The sequence below is a fragment of the Lonchura striata genome, chromosome 7 (assembly GCF_050655825.1).
Source record: "Lonchura striata isolate lonStrDom1 chromosome 7, ASM5065582v1, whole genome shotgun sequence".
Classification (NCBI taxonomy): Eukaryota; Metazoa; Chordata; class Aves; order Passeriformes; family Estrildidae; genus Lonchura; species Lonchura striata.
Window position 1 is genome coordinate 14,678,662 of NC_140709.1, and position 25,352 is coordinate 14,704,013.

Genomic DNA, 25,352 nt, shown 5'->3' on the forward strand with positions numbered 1-25,352 from the left:
TAAAGAGGGCAAACATTAGCCTGGAATGGATGATTTCTGCTACCTGTTACACAGGATTCAAAACCTTTCTGCCTGCTCAGCACTGACAAGGATTCAGCTGGAGAATAGTTTCCAGTGCATTTATAGCAAAATATGGATCATTTGGTAAGTATAACACAAAGGATGATTAGTAATATAGAAAACACATCATAAAAGGAAAGGCACAATGGGAATAGTCTGGTCTAGAGAAAAAGGAGTGTTATGGATTCAGTTGTAACTTCAACTTGTAAAATCGTGAAAGGATGAGTTTTCACTGTATTTACATGCAAATACTGGAAAATATCTTCAGTTACTTACTTCTTGGGAAAAAAAAGTAAAGGGCAAGAAGAAATGAGCATCAGCAGGAAAGGTGGATTCTCCAACCACGCCCATCCTTAAATACTGGTTAGATCAGCCTCTGTCAGGATTTTGGACAGGTACAGGGCACTGCCCCATGCTTGGGCATGATCAGTGCACACATTAATAAACAGAAGCTAAACCTACACAGTACCAGAGGTTACAATGGCAATCCCAGGGAACGGCTTGACAGAGGCTGCAGCCACAGGGCTGTCTGCAAATGGTGAGGGCAAACCCCTCCAAATGCTCAGTGCTCTGCAAACCTTAGAGGTGCCTCTAGCACTGACCTCTTGGCTAATGGCACATACTTTTTGCATGGGAAAGGTGACCTCATGGCCTTAACTTAAACATGAACACACTGTCAATCAGACCCTGGTAACCTTCTCCTAAAAACAACATGGCAAAGAAACCACAAAATTTCCAGTGCTTGACCTCCAAACTGGCTGAATATTAAGTTTATTTTCTCTCGCCTGTTCTGCAAAGTTGTTTTGCATATAGCTGTGACTCCACAGAAAAAGGTATGTCTGACAGTGGATTTCTCCAACTGAAATGGACGTTCCCTGCAAAGGAGACAAAACTTTCTCAGGGATCTCTTCAAAATAGAACTCATCCTCCATGAGGTTTACACAGTTTTCCCCAAGCACAGCCTGGTTCTTACGATAAACACAAGGTACTAGATGTAGGAAATTATAAAACATAAATTTCTTTTTTTTCTATCATCCTCCCATTTTGTACCACTTCTCACTCCCCACCCATGGAAGCAAGTTGGGCTTGTGTGACTGTTGGGAGTGATGTCACCTGTGTTCCAAGCTGCACAGAGAGGAGGCTTGGATTTGATGGTACATAGGCCATAGGAGAACCTGTGCAGATAGAGGCAAATAGTGGGACCAAGCTCTGATGCGTCAATTGGCTTTGGCCAAAAAGAAAAGAAGGAAGAGGAGGTGAGAGAAAACCACCAAAGAGTGTAAAGAACAAGAAATGACATGACAGAAGATGTGTGAGAATTTCAGTATAGAGGCCTTGTCACTGGAAGCAGTCTGCCCACCATAATTTTGGTTTATCTCATCACTTTTCAGAGGGGCATGGGGACAGTCCATTTATTATCTACATAGGTTTCCAGGTCCTGCTGTTACTTTCTTCACCAGAAGAAAATCATCACTCATCACTCTCCACTGCCAACAGTGTAATCTGTTCTACTGTAACCAGTGATAAATCAGAAAAGGATAAAAGGTAGGTTGTGAAAAGATGGGGGAAGATAAGAAAGTCTTCAGCATCAAGCAATTCATTTTAGGTAAGCAATTCTGATTAACAAAGGAAAAGGAGAAAGATAAAAAGTTAACAAGCTATTCTGTAAGTCTGGTTTCCCATGGAAACCATATCATGATGGGGTTATTCTTTTTTTGTCTAATGGGATACATATTCCTATTACAGCTGCTGTTCCATCTGAAGCTCTGTCCTCCACGGACTCTACAGTGTCTAGCACAGACAATGCTATAATCTCTCCCTCAGCAGGATATTTCTAGCTTTTCTAGTCTTCACCCAACTAGTTTTCATGAAGCATACAGGAATTTAATGCCTTTCAGATCTCCACTCTCAGCTAGATGTGGCTGTCATTAGCCAGTAGGTTTGGAGGAGGGTTGATGAGCATAATCTATAACAGCTAATACCATCACATGGCTTTATTCCTGTGGCAACCAGATAAAAAAGGGATGGGATGGTCACAGACATGGACCACTAACAATTACAGTACATCTTATTGTCTTACTGCAGCCCTAGGAGGAATGGACACGTGCAGCAGGCACATGGGACACACAGTATCACAGATTTTTGGCACAACCATTCCTGACTTCTGGACTGGGCCAGCCTTGAATGCAAAAACACCGATGTGAGCTGAAGGCTGCCACAGAGGAGGCCCTTGCTGGGAATGAATTTTTGCTTAAAAGACAACCTAAATGCAATTCAGTTTTGTACGAACAGAGCCCTTCCAGAGGCAAGTGTTGCCTTTGTGGAAATAACAGTGACTCTACAGATGCAAACAATGGAGCAACATGCTTTTGCATTGCTTGTTCTGTCACTAACTGACATCAGCCACTGTTAATCATGGCCTGAAATGTATATTTAAGAAACAGTGACACATAGACAAGTTCCTTCATGAAGCCTTTTATACGGGGAAAAGTGAAAGAAAAGAAAAACTGCAGCTCAGGCTAGCTAGTGGCACTGAAATAAATGGGTCAGGCATCAGAGTTTCAGCAGGCACAAAAGGTGAAAACCTTGTCTTCCACAGCAATTAAAAGTCAATGGGATTAGTGGCTTTCACTATTATTTATAGAAACCCCGCTGTGTGCAAAACATTATTGAAATACAGGGGTCAGGTCCCTGCTACTGGATGCCTACACTTTTGCTGCTGAAGTTAATGGGAGCTTTGCCAATCAACTCTGTGGCAACAGCAACTAAATCTAAAATAGATGACATCCTGGGCTCCATTCAGTTGATGGCTCAAGAAATGCTTTTGCCAAAGCCAAGAATGTTCTGTCTGCACAGTACAGATTTCATCCCAGGACAGGTGAAAGAGGGGAGGTAGCTGTAGAGGTGTTAAGATTCAAAGATGGGAAGGCAGAAAGATGGACTGAATGTCACAGGAAGCATCCTCTCTTTCTTTCTCCCATAAATTACAATATACAGATTGAAATCTAAATGGCTGCCTTCCAGCATCACTTATTCAGTTTTAGCAGGCCTGGCTGTTTTCTAATGAATGCTTCTCCTTCTAACAGAAAAGAACTAAATACTGTGAGAACACACCTATGAAAAGGACATGGATGGAAGCCTGCACTTGTCTGTCATGTGATCCAACATGTTTGAAAACAGTGTCCTGATGGTCTAGCCAGTTTGGACAGACCCTGTGAAGCACCAACATCTATATTTGCAAGCTTGCTGGGCTTTGGACGCACTTGTGATACTGGTTGCACAGTTGTTTCTTCTTCCACTCATTCATTATCATACTTCTGCTCTGAGTTCTGACACAGACTGCCTCTTTTCCTCTTTGTCTCACTCTAGGACTTCATTTTCCTCAATCTTGCAACATTGCAAATCAGAAAACAGGTATCCCAGCCACCTCCTCCACTCCTCTGTGCTGCTGAGAGACCAACCTATATAGTAGCAGTATGTCCTCACCTTAGCTCATGCCTTCTCTGCAGACCCTACCATGCAGGAGCTGATGATGCTTTGTGCTCATATCTGTAACAGGAAAAGGTTTAGATTCTCAGCAGCTATTTCAAGTAACACATGCTAATGACCAGCTGTTCAATGGTACTGACTATTCCCTGAACCTACAAAGGGCCCCAAGAATGTGTGTTAGTACAGGATGAATAATTTGAGGTCACTTTAATTCTAGAGAAGTTCTGAACATGGCAGGTGCCTACACACTGAAGACATTACCTTACAAGAGCATGAAATCCAGACATGCACCTGCAGGGATGGTCTCACTGGTCAGGCACAGGAGGCTGGTGAGCTTGCCTGGGGCAAGACACCAGCCCCAGGACACTGCTCCTAGTCAGTCTTACCCTGATCTTTAGATTGGCTTCAGATGTGAAGGATGAATTTTACTTTTAGAAGTGTTATCATTAATTGTGACGACTCTACGTATTCATAATAATCACACGGCTTTATAGTACTTCATTAAACGTTAGCTCTTTCATTGTCCTGCAGCTCCACAACCCAGTTACATCTCACATAGCAATGCACGTCTTAATACCCAATTTAGGTTGTCTTCCCTTCCAATTTTCTTGAAGGTCTTCATGTTCTCATATTAAGGAGCTGGTGTCCCAAAAGCCTAGCAGGAAATTTGGTGGGAAGAATAGTCTTCATCCAAGCATTTCTATTGAATACTGAGCTAAGTCCAAGCCACCAGCCCGCAGGTAAGAGTCTACAATCTGTTCTCTCTGATCCTCCATAGCCCACCAAATCTATCACTACTGACTTTTCAAATCTCCATCTTTTCATCATCTTTCCCCAAAAAAGCGAAAGAGAAAGGCAGACTGAAAATGATAGGTACGAAAAGATGTGCACACACTCTAACTGACAATATAACAATCAAACCTTGAAACACATGGCTTTCCAAATTATCTCAGTTTCATTTATTTTTCTATTTATTTTCAGCACAGCTGACAGCAGCACTTCTGAGATCCTAAACTTCACAGTACTGCTAACTCCTTGTGACGTTGGCTAACAGTTTATCCCCTGATGCGAAGGGACTTTTCACCCATGTCTTTTTCTGGTAATCCCCATGACTTGCTTTCAGCTTGGAACCATACCAAATACTGTGAAACATTTGTGAGAGAGGAGCTCATCTTAGTTTCTTTCTCTTGCAGAACATTGTCAAAGATTCAGGAAAGCAGACAAAATTCTACAAACACTAAGCATTAACCAAATTAGAAGAAAATCCTCTAGCATTTTTCTTCCTCACTTTCTCCCCAGAGCTTTGCCACTCAGTCCGGGATCTCAGAATTTGCTGACACAATGGTGCAGGATGTTCAGTCATTGAAACCTTTGAAAATGCCAAGCAAGTCCCTGAAAGGAAATCCCATTGCCAAGAGCTGAGTTCAGTCCCTCATCTTCAATGATGTTTAGCTCTCATTTTCAATGAAAGCAGATGCCTTTTTCAACTGTCAGACCTGAGCAGAGTTTGCTCTTCATGCCCTCAAAACACAAGCCCAGATGCTGCGATCCCCTCGTCATCAGATCCACTCTTTTGCCTGCATCCCTGGTTACTCTTGACTAACGTGCAAGGATCAGAACAGTTTCACAATAATGAATTTTCCTCCTTCCTACGGTCCTCAGCACATATTTAAATGAAAGAATCAGCTTATCCGTAAGAGCCACAAGCCAACATGAGGAGCTTAAGTTATAAGCCTGTAGTATCATGCATGTTGGGCAATCATAAATTTAAAGCAAAAATCCCTATAAATTTTATTTTGCATTAGATATTAAATAAAACATACTCACAAAGCAAGATTACTAAGAAACCTTTCTAGCTGTTGTTTTGGTTGGGATTTTTTTATATCAAAACAGGATTAAAACATATTTTGGAGACTCACTGTTATTTTATCTGAGTAAATAAGCTTAGAGCGCATAACAGTCAATTTATAATGAAGGCTTTTGTTCTTGTTACTGTGATGCAGCCCTGCAAATTTGCCCACAGCTGCAGCAAATTCAGATGGTTTTGACAGGTAAATAAAATACTGTTTAGATCGGTCATTGTTATTAATCTGCAGAGTAAAGAAATAGCAATTAGATTTTGTTTCCAAGCATATAAATTTTCATTATGATCTTGGCAGGGGTGGTATAGAATAATGCACATCTATGACTCTTACAGTTGTGAGGGTCCAAAATATGAAGAGTCTTTGGTCAGCTGTTGAGCTGTAAAAAAAAATGGGAAATAAAGGCTAAACCAGTAACAAACACCACACCCACAAGGAATGTGGGATTTATCCCTGTTGGAGTTTTATTGACATAAGCGCCAAATAAACCAAACTGCAGGTCTTGACATCAGCTGCACCAATTCAGTGCTCAGTTTTTCTGAACTGTACTTCCAGGAAGCTGTGTCAGGATCTGGCTGTGCTTTTCAACCCCACAGTTTGGGCCTCCATAATGACTTGTGCTTCCCAGCTGCTGCAGGGGCAAAAGGTTTCAAATACTCTTCAAGCAATGCTGGTGAACAAAAAATTATCTGTGGAATAAGGTGCTGCTCAAGGAGGAGTAGCAGAATACAGCTGCAAATATCTTATTGTATTGGTCAGAAACTGAGACTTAAAAAAGATAAATCCTGGTGAAAGTCTTATGAGATGCCAGTCACATCTCAGCTCCTCACTCAGGTAGGCTGGCAGATGGTCAGCAAATAGACTCACTTTTACAATGCAACCTACACTGGTTTTCAATGTGAAAATTAACATCCAGTTATTTTCAAGCATTAATGTTCTCCAAGGAAGCAAGCTACCTTTTAATTGTGCTTAGGCTCTATTTGCTCTGACACGTAAGCCAATCTCGCAGGTGCCTATGTCTTGTGTACACAGGCAGAATGGCAAGCCAGGGAAGAGTACTAGAAATGTGGAATAATGCAAATTCCCAGGAAGTGAATTGCATGACTTCCAACTTTTAGAAGAGATGGGGACAAGACAAGCAAGAGAAGAAGGTGTACAGTATCTCCAAAAAAAGGATTCTTTTCTCCACTCCCATCTGAAAGCCTATGGTGAAAACAGTGTTTCACAGCTATCTGCCAGCTGCATAAACCATTAAAGAAGCTACAGTCCATTGAGCACTGAGCTGTGACTTATGGAACCCTTGGTATGACATATCCAGCAGGGCTGTGGATATTGGGACTGGCTGGTGGCAGACCCTGCTGCTCCCAAGGAAGAATGGGAGCCCATTCCCCACTTTTCAGCACCCATCACCACCATCCTCAAACCAACATAAGGGAAGGCCCAATCACTACATTACAGATGTAGGCAACTTTGGGAAAGGCAAGATGTGTGCCAGAGCATGGCCACTTTCAAATAAGAACTGGTTTTCTCCTTAGCAGAGCACACAGGTCCATGAAGGGGAAAGAACACCTGGGGTAAATCCCATTTTGTGTAAGATTTCAACGTATCACCTTACACGCCAGAATCTGTGCCCAAAATGGAAATAGTCGAGTTGAACTTTGCAACACTTTTTCATACAAGGATCCCCTATTAAAGATAGGTAATGGAATTATCCTGAGTAATAATAGTTATCTGTACATATGGGCTTGATCCCACAAGTAGAGGTCTGCAGCCTTCATTGCACCTGCATGTGTCATGTTAGGTACAAATGTTGCTGGGTACATCACTGTAAGGAAGTTGCCAGCCTGAAAATACACGAGATGCTTTTAATTGTCATTAAATATGGAGTATAATGCTCCAGGGTGGCATCTTACATTCTAGCATGGTTGCATGTGTTTCATTCTCCTGTGTGGTGGAGGGAAACTTCAGTGGCCTAACCTCAGTCTGTATCATGGAGCATCTCAAGGCTGCAGCTTCAGCAGGTACACTCGTAGCCAGCCATGCTTCTCCTGCAGATAGTGCAACTGGGAGCACAGAAGCAGTGGAGCACCTGCACAGTTCCTGTCAGCTATCCCCTGGGAAACACTGAAGGGGGATTGTCTCGTGCCACGTGTTTTGTACAGACTGAAGTTGTATTTTTAAAAGCAAAGAGCACATTAAACTCCTCCTTTGCATCACTTTCGGAATCATCAGAACTGGTTGCCCACAAAGCACCAAACAGCCCCCCTTGCTGAGATGTGCCCCGCTCCATGAAGGTGCCAGCATGTCCCTCCTCCCATGCCACAGCTGTCCGGCTCTCAGGCCGGGCATGAGCGCCCGGGGCAAGGCTGCCGGGAAGCAGAAAAGCACGGAGCCCGCCTCCACCCCACACCTCCGTGGGAAACACCACCGAGGTGCGAAATCTGGAGCCCGGGGCCTGGGCAGAAAGCAGAGCCTCTGTGGGTTTGGGCTCCTGTTCCGGGCAACAGGGAGAGCCCCTCAAGCAGCAGGCCCCGGCTCCGTCGGACCGGAGCATCGCTGCCACCGTCGCGGCCCCCACCCCAGCGCCCACCGCCCGCGGCCGCTCACCTGCTCGGGCCCCTGGAAGCAGATCCTGCAGAGCGGGGTGCGGATGCCGCTGTCGACGCTGCTGCCCAGCGAGTAGCGGTCCTCGGCCTTGCCCTTGCCGAAGTCATCCGAGGAGGTGCTGCTGGGCAGGGAGGCGGGCGGCTCCCCGGCGGGGCTGCCCCACTCCTCGGCGGCCGGGCTGCCCGCGCCGCCGCCGCCGCCGCCCGCCGCCCGCCAGCCGGGCCCGCGCCCCCCGGGCGGAGCGGCCCCCGCCGCCGCCTCTGCGCCGCCGGGCATGGGGAGCGGCGGCGGCGGGGAGGGCGGCGGCGGCGCGGGGGGTCTCCGCAGCAGGAAGACCTTCAGGTCATTGAAGAGCATGCGGCAGCGGCACTTGAGGAGGCCTTGGTTTCGCAACATCTGTCTCGGACGGAGGAGCCCGCAGCAGCAGTAGCAGAAAATGCCCGCGCCGGGTGGAATTAACATGTGCCTTTCCTTGGCAGGCGGGCACGGGGGAAAGAAAAGGGCAGGAGCCGGGCGCCCCGCGGCCGGGGGGGCTCCGCGGCGGCCGCAGTGCCGGGAGGGCTGCGCTGGCCGCCGGGGAACGCACAAAAGCAGAGCCGGAGGACGAGGGGCGAAGTCCCCGGCAGCCCGCTGCAACCCGGGGGGGACGGCAATTGAAAAAAAAAAAATCCACGCCAGGAAAAAAACAGACTCTGTGCTGCCGAGGGATCCTTTCCCCCCCTCCACAAGTTTGCTTAGAAATCAGCGGGAGGAGGAAATAAATCTCCCACGCCCGAGGGTCCAGGGGCGCAGGCGGCGGTCTCGGGAGAAAGCCCCCGATCTGCTCTCGCAACTCCTAAGCCTGTAAAAAAGAAGGGTCCACGTCTCCAGTGGGTGTGGGGAGGAGAGAGAATATGGTTCTCTCGACAGTATTTGGCATCTCAAGTAATTTTCCTTTTTCTTCTATTTTATAATAATTTTTTCTTCAAATAAAAAATAAAATCCGATCACACGAATCCCGGTGTGCATCCAGACAAAATAGCAGCTGGTCTAGCTATCAAAATGCAAAATTGGTAGCCGTTGTTATTATCAAAATTGCCTCTTTGACAAAAAAGACCTTCACATTGTTTGTGGGAAAACACCCTACGTTTTCAACACTGTGCTCCCAGGTGGCTTCAGATTTTACCGTCGCCTTTAAAAGATTTCATTGTAAATATTAGAAGTCCGGAAAGAAATAATTAGCATTCAATGAGCTTAATCCCAGATGTACTGAGACAAATATATTTTTATATATATAATATATATATCATATATATTTTATATATATTTATATATTCTGACCTTCTCTATTCCAGCAGCTGTCTGGACCACACAAAAAAAAAAAAAAAAAAAAAAAAAAAAAAAAAAAATCAGGTCGAAATTGATGAGGGAAGGCGGCTGTATTATTCCCTAAGCTGTTACCATCCTGGACCAGAAACCCACGTCGAAATCGGATCTATTCTTCGCATGTAATTGACCGGGGAAACGTGGATCTTACATGGTCACGTTTCCTCCTTTCACAAAACAGGAACGTCATCAAACGCATTGGCAGCTTGTACAGACCATTGTGGATGGCGAGGTGGTCAGGGCTCTATCAGCAATTGCAGGGACCTCCTTTTGATGCATTGGACGAGGCTCCTTCTTTCTCTCCTCCACCGTCCCCACCTTCATTTTCCTCCCCTTCTGTCCTCCTCCTGCTCTCACTGTTGCTCTCTCTCACAGGCATTGACATTCAACCATCGCAAGTCTGTCGCACTCTCGCTGGCAGGGGAAAAAAATCGGAGCAGATAATTCTCTTCTTCCTCCTAAAAGGCTCGGATGGAGCACAATGCGCCAGACACATGGGGCAGCATGGCTTATTTTTCGTGCGGTTCCTACCGCTTTGGCAACATCGAGCTGGTGTGTGCGTGTGTGCCTTCCTCCCTCAGCAGCAGCCTCCTCTCCGCTCTCCCATCCGGCTTGCCGTGATGATGTTGCTGTTGCTATCTCCCTTGGATGCAATGGGGAAGGCAGATTGTTTGCAGTGCGAGCGGGGATTTGCAGGAAGGGAGGGGTGGGACGTGGCCGCGCTCTTCTTCCTCCCCCAGCTTGAGGGAAAAAAAAAAAAAAAAAGAAGAAAAAAATAAAGGAGAGAAATAATAAGCAAAAAGGCGGGGTGAGAGGGAGAGAATCAAAGCGAGGAATGGAGCCCTTCCCAACCTTTGATGCCCCGAGCTGCCGGCTGCCTGCGAGAGCCCACGCCGGGGAGGAAGGGAGGAGGGGCGGGGAAGGGGCTGGGCGGGCGCTGCGGCTTCAGCACCACGGGGCGCGGACAGCTCCGCCGGGCGGGGCGGGGCGGGGCGGGGAGGCTCCGCCGGCGCTGCGCCCCCGGCCCGCCCGCCGAGCCCGCACCGGCCCCGCACCGGCCCCGCCGAGCCCGCACCGGCCCCGCCGAGCCCGCACCGGCCCCGCACCGGCCCCGCACCGGCCCCGCACCGGCCCCGCCGAGCCCGCACCGGCCCCGCACCGGCCCCGCACCGGCCCCGCACCGGCCCCGCACCGGCCCCGCCGAGCCCGCACCGGCCCCGCACCGGCCCCGCACCGGCCCCGCACCGGCCCCGCACCGGCCCCGCCGAGCCCGCACCGGCCCCGCACCGGCCCCGCACCGGCCCCGCACCGGCCCCGCCGAGCTCTGCACCGGCCCCGCCGAGCCCCCGGCCTGCACCGCCGAGTCCGCACCGGCCCCGCACCAGCCCCACCGAGCTTCCACCGGCCCCGCACCAGCCCCACCGAGCTTCCACCGGCCCCGCCGAACCCCGCACCGGCCCTACCGAGCCCGGCCCTGCGGGAAGCGGCCCCGCCGCCGAAGGGCACCCGGAAGGCGGCGAAGCCTCTGCGCCCCGGCATGTTCCAAGCGGGCTTCCAGCCCCCACCGGCCGCTGCGGGGACCTGTGACACACGGGAACCTCCAGGGGGAAGAGGCAGGCCGTAGGTGCGGCGATGTCTCGGGCAGTGGTGCGGGTTTTACAGGTTCCCAGCAGGAAGCCGAAACCCCACCAACAAACTTTTCTCTAGCAGATTAATTTGTTGCAGAGGTTTTCACGGTCTAATAGCTATGATATCATTATTACATTTTACTCCAGCAGCGTTTTTTGCTGATAGATTTGTTTTGTTTCAGTAGCGTGTATTTCAGTAGATATATGGGTTCCTTGTAGCCCAATGGAGGGTAAATATGACTGAACACTATTGCTTAATTAGAGTTTTGCTGCAAGTAATGAATGGATGCCAAGGCCAATAGTTTTTACTCTCTCAGCCTGTTAGAAAATTTTAAGTAGCAGCTGTTGGAGGCCATTAGCTTTTCTCTGCAATCATCAGCAGAAGTGGCTTTCCTCACCCCATCCTGCTATGTGTGTCCATGCAGACCCAGGTCTCCATTGGAACTTGGTATTTGCCATTCTAGCTGGAAGAGCTGACAAAGGTGCTGAGTTAGATGTGGACCAAAAGTGTTATTTGATACAGTCTGTGCAATATGGCTAATGTTAGTGGAATGTCTCAGCTCAGGAACCAGTGAATACCTGCAAGATGAGACACACCTCTTGGCACCTGGGTCTGACATCATGTCAATGCCATTGAAATTTCATTTAAATTGGTTTCTTCCTTAAACTTATCATTGAGGAGGCCATTGCCTGCACCAATGCCCAGTCTGGGTTCTCTAGTGGTCTTGTGTACAAGGTCTTCATTGGCAGTGACCCAGACAGTACTGCTGATAAATAATCTCATGTCTCTTGAAAGTTGTTCTGGACCCTAGACAAACATTTGAAATTGTTTCCCATAGAAAAAGACATGACATGCATAAAACACCGTGTCATGATTAGTAGAGGAATCTGTGTTGTTACCTAATTAAAAAGGAGCAGACTGATTATTTGCTACAGGAAAATGAAACCAGTACATGCAATTAATTTCCAGGAAATAAATTACACATTGGGATGCTTTAAAACATTCATCAGTGCAGCCTGCCTTTCCTCAGAAAAGCTGGGCAGATTTGCCAGTGTGGCTTTCTACAACATATTAAAGCTTCTCAGAATTTCATACGTGTCTAATGGGGTCATTAGAGAAATAATAATGGAAAGAGCATTTTAGAAACTTCCTGTGTGTGAGACAGGCTGGCTGCAGGCTGAGTCTCTGTGTCCATGCTCCAGGATGGCTTTCCACCACCACCCCCCATGCTTTTTATTGCTCCCATCTTCTTTTCTTGATGTCACCAACATTTTCAGAATGGTTCCATCAATAATAGAATTGGAGAAAAATATATTGTTGTCATCCTTTGCTTGTGTAAAGCATCTTTCATCCTTCCCTCCTGCCCATGCCTGGTTTTGCAGAAAGGATATTCTCAGGCTAGAGGAGATCTTTGTGTTATACTCTGGGTTTTAATGTATGGGCTGTGTGCCCAGAGAGTTGAATGGCTGATAAATGTGACAAAATAAATAAAACAAATAATAAATCGGAAATGCTCCATATGCTTCCCAGAGGTGAGCGGGTATTATTTCTGTTTTGGTAAATAGGACAGCTGCCAATGTTTTCACACTTGGATGCTGCATTCAGGCCCTTTGGTATGGATCAAGGTGTCTCTCTTAAAATGCTTGCACTGGAAATAGCTGGCCCAAGACACTTTGGTGAGATCCCATTGAGAGTCAGGAGCTGTTAGGAGGCCAATTCAGCCTTCCTAATTTTGCTTCACAGGAAGCAATGTGCAGCAAATGATGGGCAGCACCTTCTTTTGCAGAAGAACCTGTTTCTGGGAGTGCTGATCCATTGTCTCTTGAGCCCACTAAGAAGCAAGAGGTTAATATAGGGAGGATAACTATGGGAGGCATCACCTCCAGCAGACACTACCTCTGCCCTCCTCGGGTACAGAAAGAGGAAGAAAATACACATGACTCAATCAGCTAAGAGTGGATAACTGGTTTCTCTTGGTTGTTTACATCCAAGCTACTGACTAGGAAATTAGACTGGGGAGATGTCCAGGCATCTTGGCAAGCCTGTTTGTTATAGAAGGATTCAAGTGTGAGGCTGCAGGTTGGTCTCACAGAAGACACTCTAACACTGGTTATCTAAAGCACAGTGTGGGCCCATTTGCCCTTAGCTACTCCCTCACCAAGGACAAAAAAAGTATTGCTATTCATGTGCCTCCTCTTCACCTCTCTGTACAAGCCATAGCTCAGCACAGAGGGGGTGGAGGAAGCAAGTAAAAGAGTGGCTAAAACTGCATCAATACTTGGTCTGCCTGTGTGGCAGCTTGATATAAAATCATATAAGCAAATTTTTATATTTATTTTTTTATGTTGTTAGTTCAGGGATTTTTTTAAATGTCAGAGATAGTGAGAGGGCAAATGCAAGCAGGAAAGCATTATGTGGACTGCAGCTGAACAGCTTGAACTCACCACACTGGTCATTGTGCACAAGCATGTGAGAGACAGACAATATAAATGCTGATGTGGACAGAGAGGATCGGGGAGCCAGAAAGCTGCCAGAGAAACATTCCTTTGTGTTTTCCATCTCTCAGGAAACAGTTACCTAAACCAATTTTCATGCCCACCTACTCGGTCAATAGCTGCACTGCGCCTCCTGCTCCACTTACAGCTCCTTAATGGTGCAGAGTAGCTTTGATTGCTGTGGCATGGGCCCCATCCCTCTGGCAAACCATTACTTAAATCCAATACATTGAAGGTTCCTGCTGCTCTCTCAGTGATGGGGAGCTGCTCATCAGCTGAGTACCCTCTGATTGCTTGTCACAGCCAGACTTCCTAGTTCTTTTTCCTGGACAGAGATATTAAATAAATCTCAAGTGATGTAATTACCATAACTCAGTTGAGGAAGCTTGTGGGCAGATGCAGCCAGGGGCCAGAGGGAGCAGCTCTGTAACTTTTTTTTTTTTTTTTTTTTTTTTTTTGTTTGTTTTGTTTTTTAATCCCTCTTTCTTTCTGGGCAGTTGTTAATGTGCTGATGCAAAGAATGTTGCTGATGGAAAGCTGGGCTGAGCAGGTGGGGGTAATGCATCTTATAAACATTCAGAAATAATCTATATATTGATTGGAATAATCTTCTCAGAGGAGATCACAAATAATTTCTGGGGTTCTGTGCCTTGGTGTATCTGCTGTCTTGGACTGGAGCTAAAGTCATTGCATTCTGCACACAGGGAGTTCCTGTGCTACTGCTTTCTCCCCAGGCAGGGACTGAACTTCCACTTGCTCTCTTCCTGAAAAAGTCATGGTCTGTCTCTGAGTTGATGCAGAGCAAATTTTTCTATTTCCAAGGAAGCTTCCTCTCTACAAAGGGGAGAGAAAAGGATTGGTTTATTTTTGAAAAATCAGGCATGTCCAGCAAGAAGACCCCCAGGCAAAGCAAAGTACAACTGCACATCTTTTTGCCTGGGTTCAGGAAGAAACCCATGTCTTTGTTTTAGAGCTTTCTCTAAAAGCAGGCTTGAGGCCAGTCAATGTGCAGGAGAATGTGGGTGAGAAGATACTATTGCTGATGGGGACAGCCCCCACCTTTCCTTCTTTAGGCTCTGGAATTAAAATTCAAACTTGCAGTGCCACAGCACTTCTCTCCAGGACTAGACAAATTCAAACATGGAGCTTTCCTGGTAACAAGTCCTACACTACCTCCTACAAAAGGAATTCCTTGTCCCCTTAGATGACTAGTCAGAACTGTGACTGGAACAGAGCAGCTGCAATAGACGGTGTGTTTCAGGATATCTTCAGAAGGCATTCAGCCAAATGCTGAGTGGATTTAACTATCCAGGAATGTAGTAATTGTCATGAAATCTCAAGCCTACAAGGATCTGAAAATTACACATTAAAAAGAAAAGTATAATATGGATATGGAAATATGGATATTACCCCTACTCTCCTAAGTCAAGTCAAATTTGTTTCAAGTCTCTAATTGCATTATCAGATGCATGTTATTTTAGTGACACACAAGAGTCATACAACTAGCTTACACTTGTCTGATGGATTTAGGGAAAAACCAATGTTGTTAAACAACCCAATTAGGGGCTCATCCTGAGAGATAGCCCATGCTCTCCAAATCCAGGTGAACAGAAAGGATCTAGCATGTCATCCAGCATTTGCTCAGTTACCAGGATTCAGACACAGTAACACTGAGGGTATTCCCCCTAAGATCATCATCTGCCACAACACTGCCATAATCAAGAAAAAAACAACTGTTTGCATGGGAAGATTGATAGTCTGTCCTCAGGAGGATCTGTACCTGGCATAAAGGGTAGTGCATGGAGACACCACCACAATGTCCAGGAGATTTCCTATGAATCCTGTGAATACTGTGCTGAGCTAAGAGCCTTTTTAAGCAACAATTCTCCTCCCGTATAATGAACATTTGGATGTTTGAGACTGTATCTCTACATCTTAGGGTGCCCAGATAGCTTCCCCATCTACAGTAGTTTGTTTCTGGATTAGCAGGCAGATATACACATGCTGCTTAAGTACAGTGCAGGTAGTGAAGTTGCTTACAAGCCAGAAAATCTCCTTAGCTTCATCAGCAGTAGGTGAGTTTCCATGTTGATAGAGGCCAAGACCCAGACATGAGGAGACCTTTTTAGGTGTCTCCTAAACAATCTTTGTTGCATAAAATGGGTCTTGAGAAGAGCAGGGACAATCGAGATGAGAGAAAGGCACACTGAAGTACATTTCAGGAGGACATCCTAGTGTCTCCCTGTGCTGAAATTTCCTCACTGTATGCACCAGCTCCACGTCATTTTCACACAAGAAGGCAGTAGGCTTCCACATCTGCTTGTAAATGTCAGGCACAAAGCACTGGGCTGACCCACAGCCTGTTAAGATATTGTGCTGTCTCTCGCTCTTGCCCTGAATATGCTCCAACACACATCAGAAACACAGGAAAGCTCACAACTGTCACTAGTAAGTGCACAAGGGTTCCACTGGCAGGTATCACTCTGGTGACCTCTCCCCACACCTTTGCACAAGGGACAAGTGCAGTGTCTGTCAATGCATGAACTGAAGGCTCCATCAGGAAGAGAAGAGTGTGGATTTAAAGGCAGGGCTGTTGGAAGTGGCATAATGCAGACAATGAAAGCAGAGGGAAATAGAAGAGCGGTGAGTGGGAAAAATTAATGGATTTACATACCTTGAAATCCTAAGATCTTAGGAAACAGGAATTGATTTTTGACCATTGCATTTCTAAGGAGCATCCCCCAATAGTACCTCAGAATGGAAACTTTGTTTTGAAAAGGAGGTCTTGGCCTTGCACGTGGCCCAGACACAGTATTTGAAAGGGAGCTTAAACATCACATCTCTTAGAGCCTCAGGAGCACATGAAGTGAGAGACTGTTATGTCCAAGTGATGGCCCAGATCTACTGCTTCCTAATGTACTTTATGTTAATTAAAGTGAGATTTCAAAACCATACACATTTTCTCACCAAGATAATTAATTGATTTAGAAGCTTATGTAGTTAAAGAGTTTTGTAATTACATTTTTGTGTGGGGGAGCATTTTAGAGATGAGCTGACTCTAATACCAGTCCTTTCCATCTTAAGATTAGGGTGGTCTCTCTGGATCTTCCTCCCAGACAATGTGCTCTCATTCAAGAAGAGGGGGAAAACACAAGCTGTCAACCCCAGGAAACTCCTCTCCCTGCGCCATTGCCAAACTCACAACCCTACCTTACTGCCCTGCCCTGTAAGGGTAAATTAATTCCTGGCCCTGAAAGCACTTAAGCTAGATGGGAAGAGCTACAATCCCTTTGATTTATATTGGGAAACTGAGGCACAGGAAAGAGAATTCCTCCTTTGAGTCAGCAGCGAAGCGCTGCGTAGGGAACTATTTTCCCTCATAGCACGGCTCTCTTTGAGATCAATTCTCATATCCTTGTGTGATGTGCAAGTAAGAACACATGCAATATATCTCTATTTTTCTTCCCTCTTTTTATGACTGAATAATCGCACAATCTTTCTTCCATGGAAGTTTGACTGCTGCTGTTTATTGCCCCCTGGAAACGGGATGACAACAGCCCACGGCTCCTCCGCAGCAACTCGCAAAGGTCTCCTAAGCAGAGAATTATGCCTGTTGGAGGCAATAAACAGCAGGAACAGTAGAGTGACTAAGCCCCAAAGATCCTGCATTTGTGTAGAAGCTAGTAATGAAAAGGAGGCAAGGATGCCTTGGAGAATGGTGCCTTAGGAAAAATGTTTCCAGCATTTTCTAAAAATGAAGGTTTTTGTGCAATAAAACATAGGTCAAATTTGAACCTTATTCCACTGTTGAACCTGCCTGGGTGATCCTGGATATGACTTTCATTCTAAGCATGAAGACTTAATTAAAAACTGCAAAATCATAGAAGAATTGGCCCAGAGTACACTGAGATGTATTCTCCTGTTCTCCCTGAAGTTTTTTGGGTGTGTGGAGGTACTGGTAAAGCCTCCTGAGTATCAGGAGAATGTGCAGACAGAAATGGAGTCTTTTCTATTCAGAGCCATCATATGTTGGGACTCTGCTGCTGAGCCTACCCCTGACTGGCTCTGATGCCTTTTGAGGAACCCTCATTTAGGCAGAAAAGGATCAAAACCTCAAGGGATCTCAGCACAGGATACTGCCCACATGGTCTCTTTTCTCTGAAGCAGAGCTGCACCTGCAGTAGCACTGGCACCACGTGATCCCGTAAAATCACTGTCCCAATGAAATCCTGATGTACAAGGGAAAAAAAATTAATCTCCTTTTGTTCTCTTCCCTGACCACCTCCTTCCTACATTTTTCTTCTTGATTCATTTTTATGTTCAGTGATATAAATTTTCCAGGTCAGCGCTAACTCCCTTGCTTGTGTGATCTTTACATACCAGCAGACATATGCAGAGAGATGAGAGGAGACCAAGCGCAAATCAATCCATCCTGCTGACACTTTTATTTATCTATTTTCTTTCCCCAACTGCCACTGCTCAACTGCCTCTGTGTGCGTGTGAAAGAGGGGTGGGGAAAGGGGCTGGGATACTGGTAGAGCCCTGGAGAGCTCTCTACTTGCAACTGTAGCTGTCCCCTTTTCTTCCTACTACCCTGCTATCCACAGCTCCCCATATTCATTCTGCTTCCTACTACCCTGCTATCCATTGCTATCCATATGCATTTTGCTTTGTGACAATTAAAAAAAAAAAGGTATCAAATAAAAATAACACAGGGCTTTTTAGTGCTGATAGAAGATGCCGACAGTCGGGAAGCCAAGCCCAGACTTAACACCAGTTAAAATGCAGGCAAAGCTGCATTGCTGCTGAGTGCATCGAGGGCTCCCAAGAGAAAAGCACCAATGTCTGCAGCCCAAGCTGAGCTCCATAGCTGAAATCAAAGACAGACATACATTAACTGTGGACCAGGCAGAGAGGAGGACTCTCAACACACACTGACTATTATATTTCATAGTTGTAACATCCACACAGAGAGAAGAGACAGGAGTTTATGCTTTTGGGTTTGCATTTAACCATGCCTTCCCACTGAAATGTGCAAGCCAAGGTTACTCATGGCACACAGTGGAGTTCTTTGCTCACTAGGCTTGGGCCAAGACCTGGATTTTTTCATGTAGTCTGTATCACCTGCAATGATTTCTACTCTTCTCTAATCCAAGATGCCTCTGAATCATTAGCTAGGGCAGGGTCCAACAGCTGTGAAGTTTCCTACACATTAAATCATTCACACAATCTCCATCTAGAGTATTTAAATTTTTAAGCAATCCTGTTTTCTCTTCTAGGAGCTAAGCCTCAAGAACTCATGACCCACCAGGTATTTGCAGAGTGGCATGCATTCAAAATGCAATTCTTTTATAGCAGTGGTGTTATCACACAGTGAACTTGTTCCTAGAATGAGCATTGCTTAGGAGTTGTCAATACTTTAATCTGATTTATACAAGCTGTGTTCTCACTCTCTCTCCCTCTTCCCTCAAATAAACACTAATAAGTTCTCAACCTGGACAAATCCCAGGTAGTGGGATCAGTACCTGGCAATATATCAGCTTTGTTGCTGAAATCAGGGATGAAGCAGGGACAACTGAAAATGCTTTTCCCAGTTGTTTTTAATTCAGCTTGCAAATAGATGGTACCTGTCTAAAGTATGACTGCCCTATAGGAATACACTTCAATTATTATACTACAGAGTGCCAATTAAGTAATTAATGGAAGTGTGAAAAATCTATAAAAAAAGGTGGCAGCATCCACAGGGAACATTAATACTGCAAGATGTCATGCCCATGAATAAAACCTGACAGCATCTGCAAATTCAAAGGGAACTACATGTTCTGCTGTTAAGAGATCAAGTTCAGGTGCTGATCAGAAGATTTTGAAGACCTGGACTTTAACTTGTCTGTGGACTGGAAAGTATTTGCAGGCCACATGGGGGTTAGTCTTCATCCTCCAAGACTCAGTTGTCATTTTACAACCTTACAATGCATTAGACATTGTAGGACATGAATGTCACTGGTTTTAGCCTCAAATTCTGTCAGCATGATATTGTGCCATGATGAAATCTCAGTCAGCATCTTGATTTGATTTGTGCATTGCTTCACAATTCACTCCAGGAGGGCTTAGGGTCCAGTTCTCCAAACAGCTCTGCAAATGAGCAGTCATACCCACCACTGCTTAGAGACCTTGACATCCAGCAGTGCTCTCAGAGCATGGAGCAGCACCTCCCATCCTCACAAAATTGTATGGAAATGGTGGCCATTTCCAAACTTCACCTGACCTCAGAGGCAGTGCTTGATTTCTCTGTGTTACAGTGAAACCAGATGGACAACAGGGAAAGAATCAAGGGACTTGCTGAAAACCCAGCTGCTGCTTCTGCGCTTGGATTTTCCAGGTCAATACATTTCAATTTTTTTCCACTGAAAGAGAGAGGAGAAAACCTCACTTTTCCACACTCAGTCTTAAATGAAGCTCCTGCAAGATAATCCTAAAAGAAATTTCTTGCCTGTTAAAATAGGAGACCCACTCCCAACCCACACTTCGGCACTGTCTGTCTTTGATTCAATAAACTCAGTGTTTGTACTCTCTGTGTGTGTGCACCCTCGCATGACAAAGAGATCCAATCAGACAATTCTTGCACTTTCCTCCTTTCTATGGAGCAATATGAACAGTTGCTCTATGGAGCAACTTCTGAATATGAAAGATGGAAAATGTCAAATACATCATCAGAAATAACTGTTGCTAAAGCATATGATCAGCAAGGGAAATGTATTGCCTCAATATATAATCTAGGATCAAAATGTGCATTTTATAGTAGACAGCTATGTGATAATCACATGATCTGTCACCTAAAACTTGGGTCTGATCCCTGGTACAGACAAAAAAAGGATTCAGTGGACAGACATGCTGAATGGGAAAAGTAATTCCTTTATTCTTGTATAATTAAGCTAATTCTTCTCATCTGTAATTGTTGTCATTTTTATGCTTTGTAATCCTTTTTACTGGACATAAATATTCCAAACAACAGTAGTTTCTTGGGTCCCAAAAGCTGAGCTAAGATAAACTTTTGTGAATCTCAAACCAGGTCATGAGCAAACTTTCTGTAGATCCTTCATAAACCTTTCTCATTGTTAGGCAAGAATCAGTATGTTACACAAAACATCAAATGAGAACTTGTAGTTGAATTTTGATATGACAAACACTAAATGTGCTACTTATTGTACAATGTATAACATCTCTGTTTATTTATAGCCCCACTGAGGAAAGTACAACTTTGTTCTACTCACTTGTGAAGAACCCTGCATACCTATGCCACAACAGGAATAAAAAATTATTAATTGCATTACCAGTCCATCAAGCTATTTATGCCACTCCTCTTTCACCACCTCGTATTATGCCTTTTAAAGCCAAAAGTGGTGTAAATCTTTCTAAATGCCAGAGGACCATTTTGCTAAAACACTATCCATCTTAACAGCCTGTCAGATTTCTGAATGGGAATGACTTCTTTGGTGGGAATAGGCCTATAACTTATACTGCTTCTCATTTCCTGAAGAACTGGAATTGTGCTGCTCCCTAATGTTATTTTATTAAGATACGATTTGTCATCATGTTGCTGAAAACAAGATAAAATGCTGGCTAATTAAATTCCTTATTTAACTTGATGAGCATCTGCTTTCTGTAGTCTCAATCTTTTAAACAGAACCTTTATGGCTGTTTCTCAGGATCTGGCTATTACAATTTTTACTAGGATCAGAAAGAGGAAATGCCCTCCCTAAAAAAAGCACGTGTGCTCCCATTGCCTATGACCCTTGGTGTTTATAATAAGAGACGTATGGGCAGATTGCAGCAGTACCTTGCAAGCACACTGCCCTGACACTTCAAGAGCACTCCCTGTTGTGGAATAATTGGCATCCCATGGAGCCCAGTGGAAATCACTGAGACAAGCTGGTAGCAAAATACTGCAGCTGACAGCAAGTGTTTTCTAGATCAGGCTGCTATACAAAATATAACAAACAAATCACCTTGTGACTTCCTCCCTCTTTAGCAGATGAGATTCCCAACACAAAGAAAAATCTTCTCTGTTGAAGAAGCAGGCTTAACAAGCTTAAGCACACACTTCAAGTTGAGCATGTGCTTAAGTGTGGTGTTTGTCAAGGCCAGATTCTGGCTCACTTTCCAAGAATTGCACTCACAGAGGTTTCTGAGATGAGAGCAACCTTCCTGCATCATTGGTTGAGCAAAGATTGGGGTAGAAGAGAGTCCTCTGCTGAGTCCACATTCCTAATTCAAGCATTGGTCTTATGTTGCTCCCATCTAAGCCACAGCAGAGGATGGCAAACAAACCCACTGTAAGCTCAGGGCTTTTAGGAAAGTCTTGAGCATGCCACAGGTCTGAGTCTGTCTCTTGGAAGACCCCTTGGCATCAGACCTTGCACCCCACAGAACTCCAGAGGTGCTCTGCCAACTCCTTTTGGTCAGGATTATGCTTTGAGGTCCTTCAAGGAAAGATGCTGCTCCTGTGAAAGAGCAAAGGACCACTAATATTACATTGGTGTAATATCACACCTCTGATTCTACAGTGACCTCTGATTCTACTGTTTAAAGGATATCTCCATATCTCTGGGTCTCTTAAGCACCAGGAGGAAAAAGGGCAGAGAACTGTGGCTAGCTTTAACAAACAGGATCTCAATACTTGGCTTCATATAAACACAAGGCTGTAGGAATAGCTGCTTATTCTGAGCTTGAAAACTAGGCCAATAATTTAAGCTCTAGAATAGAACTAGGAATGCCACTTTGATTTATTTAACCTCATTTCCTAAAGAAATAAAGCTTATGCAGTTAAATTGTCTCTGTGTGCACACAGGCCTTTCCTTCTAACTTTCGACCCTTCTGCCAGTTCAACTGTGTTTCACAAAGATAAAGTTCTGTTGAGCATCTGAACAAAAAATCCCAACCAGTCATGCAGAGCAGAAGGGTGTGCTTTGTTCAGTCTTAAGCATAAGATACTGGAGAGTCTACATTGCCAGTGCCCTCACCCCAGCTGGATCACAGCTCATATTGTGTTAAATGCTGGTGGCACAGAAGCTTGGAAATGCTGTTTGACTCTCAATGTAGGATGTGGGGTTTTTTTCTCTTTCAAATTTTTGTTCTGGGTGCCAGTGAGCTGCCCCTCACACCTGGGCTGCATCACACAAAAGATCACAAGCAGACTCAACTTTGCAGCAGCTCTGTGAGGCAGTGGCCTGGCAGCAAAGCAGGGGCCATGTGCTGTGCAGACCATTGCTCTGGACTGGAGCTATGGAGGGGAATCCAGCCAAGAAGGACAGAAGGCAGAAAAGAGACCCTGCAATCTGTTGGAGGGGTTGTACTATAAACAAGAGCAGGAAGGCTTCAGCATGCCAGGGAAGAACAAGCTGTGTAGATAAAAGAGGCTGCTTCAAAAGAATGGAGAGTGACTAATTTTTCTTGCACTGGCTGGCCAAAAAGCATGGAAAAAGAAGTGGTCTTCACTGAGCTGGCAGTCAGAGTAGTGGAGCAACTTTCTCATGCTAGAAAAACTCACTGAAAAGCCTCTGCAGGTGCACTTTCATCAGAGTTTCAAGGATAGCAGAATTCAGCAAATTTTGTCCAAATTTTGTCTTTGGTCCTACAAAGATGCTCAGGGAAAGGGCCTAAGGCTGACAAATGGGCCAGGAGGCCATGGTTCTCAATGGAAGAGGGAAAGTTGAGGGGATTTACAGCTGTCTAAGAAAAGAAATCCAGGGAATTGTAAGAGATTCAGGGTCAGCACCTCTCCAAACCCAAGCACACCCTGGCCTTCCAAGCCCAGGGCTTAAATTCCCTATTTGTCGGCTTTTACCTCCTTGAGAATCCCAAAGCAGGGCAGAGGAAACATAACCCTTCAGCCTACAGAGGACAGGTCTTGTAAAGAGCATTCAGGTCAGACCCTAGCACCCCAAAATAAAGGTTTCTCCATCTGGAACAAGCTCTGACATTCCAGAGGCCTTTCTCTGACTTTCCTGCACCACAACCTTCTCTTAAAAGGTGACCTGTATGTCCCCAGTCCAACCACTTGACTGGTCTTAGCTATGTATGAACTGATAACATGGGATTAATTTATTTTAGAAGGTGCAACTACAAGTTCTCTGCAGCTAGTCAAAGACTGGTGTCTCTGAGCTCAGTAAGGACTACCAAAACCCTCCCAGAAGCCTGGGCATCTCAGGATCCTTATCCTGGGCTGATTTCCAGTTCTCTGTTGGATAACATTGCTACACACAGCAGCCCTGCATGCAATTCAGCCCCAGCAGAGCATGCAGGCTGGCCACACATCGAAGAGGAAGGAAGTGAGCTCTGTTCATGTGGAGAACCACCAAGGTGTATTGGCAAAGTGGTAAAATGGGGCAAATATTTTCAATATGACAGTAGTAGGACCTCTAAAGAGCAGCCTAAGACCACTCAAAGGATAATCCATGAGATTCCAGAATGGCTCCAGAGTTTGGGAAGACTCATAGTTCAGATATTAGCTGCTGCTCATATAAGATGCACAATACAGGCAGTTCTGTCTCATTTGAAGCCAGCAGTCAGCCAGCCCAGCCCCTGAAAGGAGGTTTAGAGCATGATCCAAATGAGACAAAGTTCCTCCTAAGAACAACAGTGAGAATCTCATTAACTTTTTTCACTGGTGGGAGCATTTCTTTGGAAGGATGTGAACCATTTTCTCTGCAGCAGAGCTGGGGTGCACTATCCCTCCCAGGATTTTCACTCTGCATCTCTGCTCCTGACCCAGTATGTGGAGGGTGAGTCCAAGCCACTGCTGGAAGCATGTTCTGACTGAAAGGACACCTGGAGTGTACCAGCAAACTGCTTGCAAGTGGCCTCTCATTTTGTAGGTCTGTTCTCTGCATGGCCGGGCTGTTCCTTGTGTCTCGCTGAACTTGTGCCATATGAAGCAAATGCTTCAACGTCTGTCTGTGTCTGCCTGACCGTGCAAGCCCAGAGCTCTCTGCAAACCATGCTCTGCTCTCAATATTTGCATGAGCTGGGGACAATCCTTGGATGGGGCTTTTCTCACTCTTCCCAAGTTGCTGGTACAAGATCTCTCAAAGCATAAGGAGCCATCTCTAGAGACCTGGAACTGGGTAGCTGCTGGCAGGGAGAAGGTGCCTGGAAACAGTTGCGGGGTTATGCTCGGCATGTTCCCTCTCTCATCCATATGTGACACTGGGATCTGGTTTAGCTCTGGGCAGTTAAAAGTGTGCCAAGAAAGAGAGAAAAAAGGTCTCTCATCCACTCCTTTCTCTCTCTGCTGTGTAGCCACCTGGCGTCTGCTGGCTTGCAGGGGAAGAAAGGGCAATGGCAGAAGATCTGGACAGGGCCCATGGGGCTATGCAAACATGCTCTGCAGCAAGAGGACCTGAAACGTGCAAAAAGGTTTGATTTTTTTGCTTGAGAGAAGCTGGGACAAAACCCTGGACCCAGATGTCTCCTTAGCCTTTAGCTTTCTTTAAAAGTGGTGTGTTTGGAAGTGCCTGCGTGCATGTGGTGTGCTTATGCCTGCATGTGATTCCCAGGTGAGGAACAGCACTCTCAGGGTTGTGGTGTGTGCTGAGTTGCACCTCACTCTTCCTGCCTGCCTTGTTTTTCTCAGGCTGACAAGCTCCTGACTAATGGCAGTCGCTGCTGCTTAATCAGGAAGCAATTTAATGATAACCTTTTCTAATTAACTAGAAGAGAAGAATGAATAAACTGTAAAACAGCCAGCTGGCTTTAGTGTCCCGAGCCAAAGGGCCTGTCAGGTGAGAGAAAATGGTGTCTGGGGACAAGGATGACAGCTCTGGGGCTGCCACTGGGCAGGGTAGTA

At 45.6% G+C, this 25,352-nt stretch overlaps 1 protein-coding gene across 2 annotated transcripts in view; it reads right to left on the bottom strand.

Annotated features, from left to right (window-relative positions):
• The window catches only part of MARCHF4 (membrane associated ring-CH-type finger 4), a 94,233-nt gene extending 85,511 nt beyond the window's left edge, over positions 1-8,722 (bottom strand). The window contains exon 1 of one of the 2 annotated variants that reach the window (XM_077784956.2): positions 8,019-8,722. In XM_077784956.2, the coding sequence (XP_077641082.1) occupies positions 8,019-8,480 (462 nt within the window). In that variant the 5' untranslated portion in view covers positions 8,481-8,722. The remainder of the gene's footprint in view (positions 1-8,018) is intronic. The other variant, XM_021526182.4, reaches the window with a different exon arrangement.
• Positions 8,723-25,352: the final 16,630 nt, after the last annotated feature.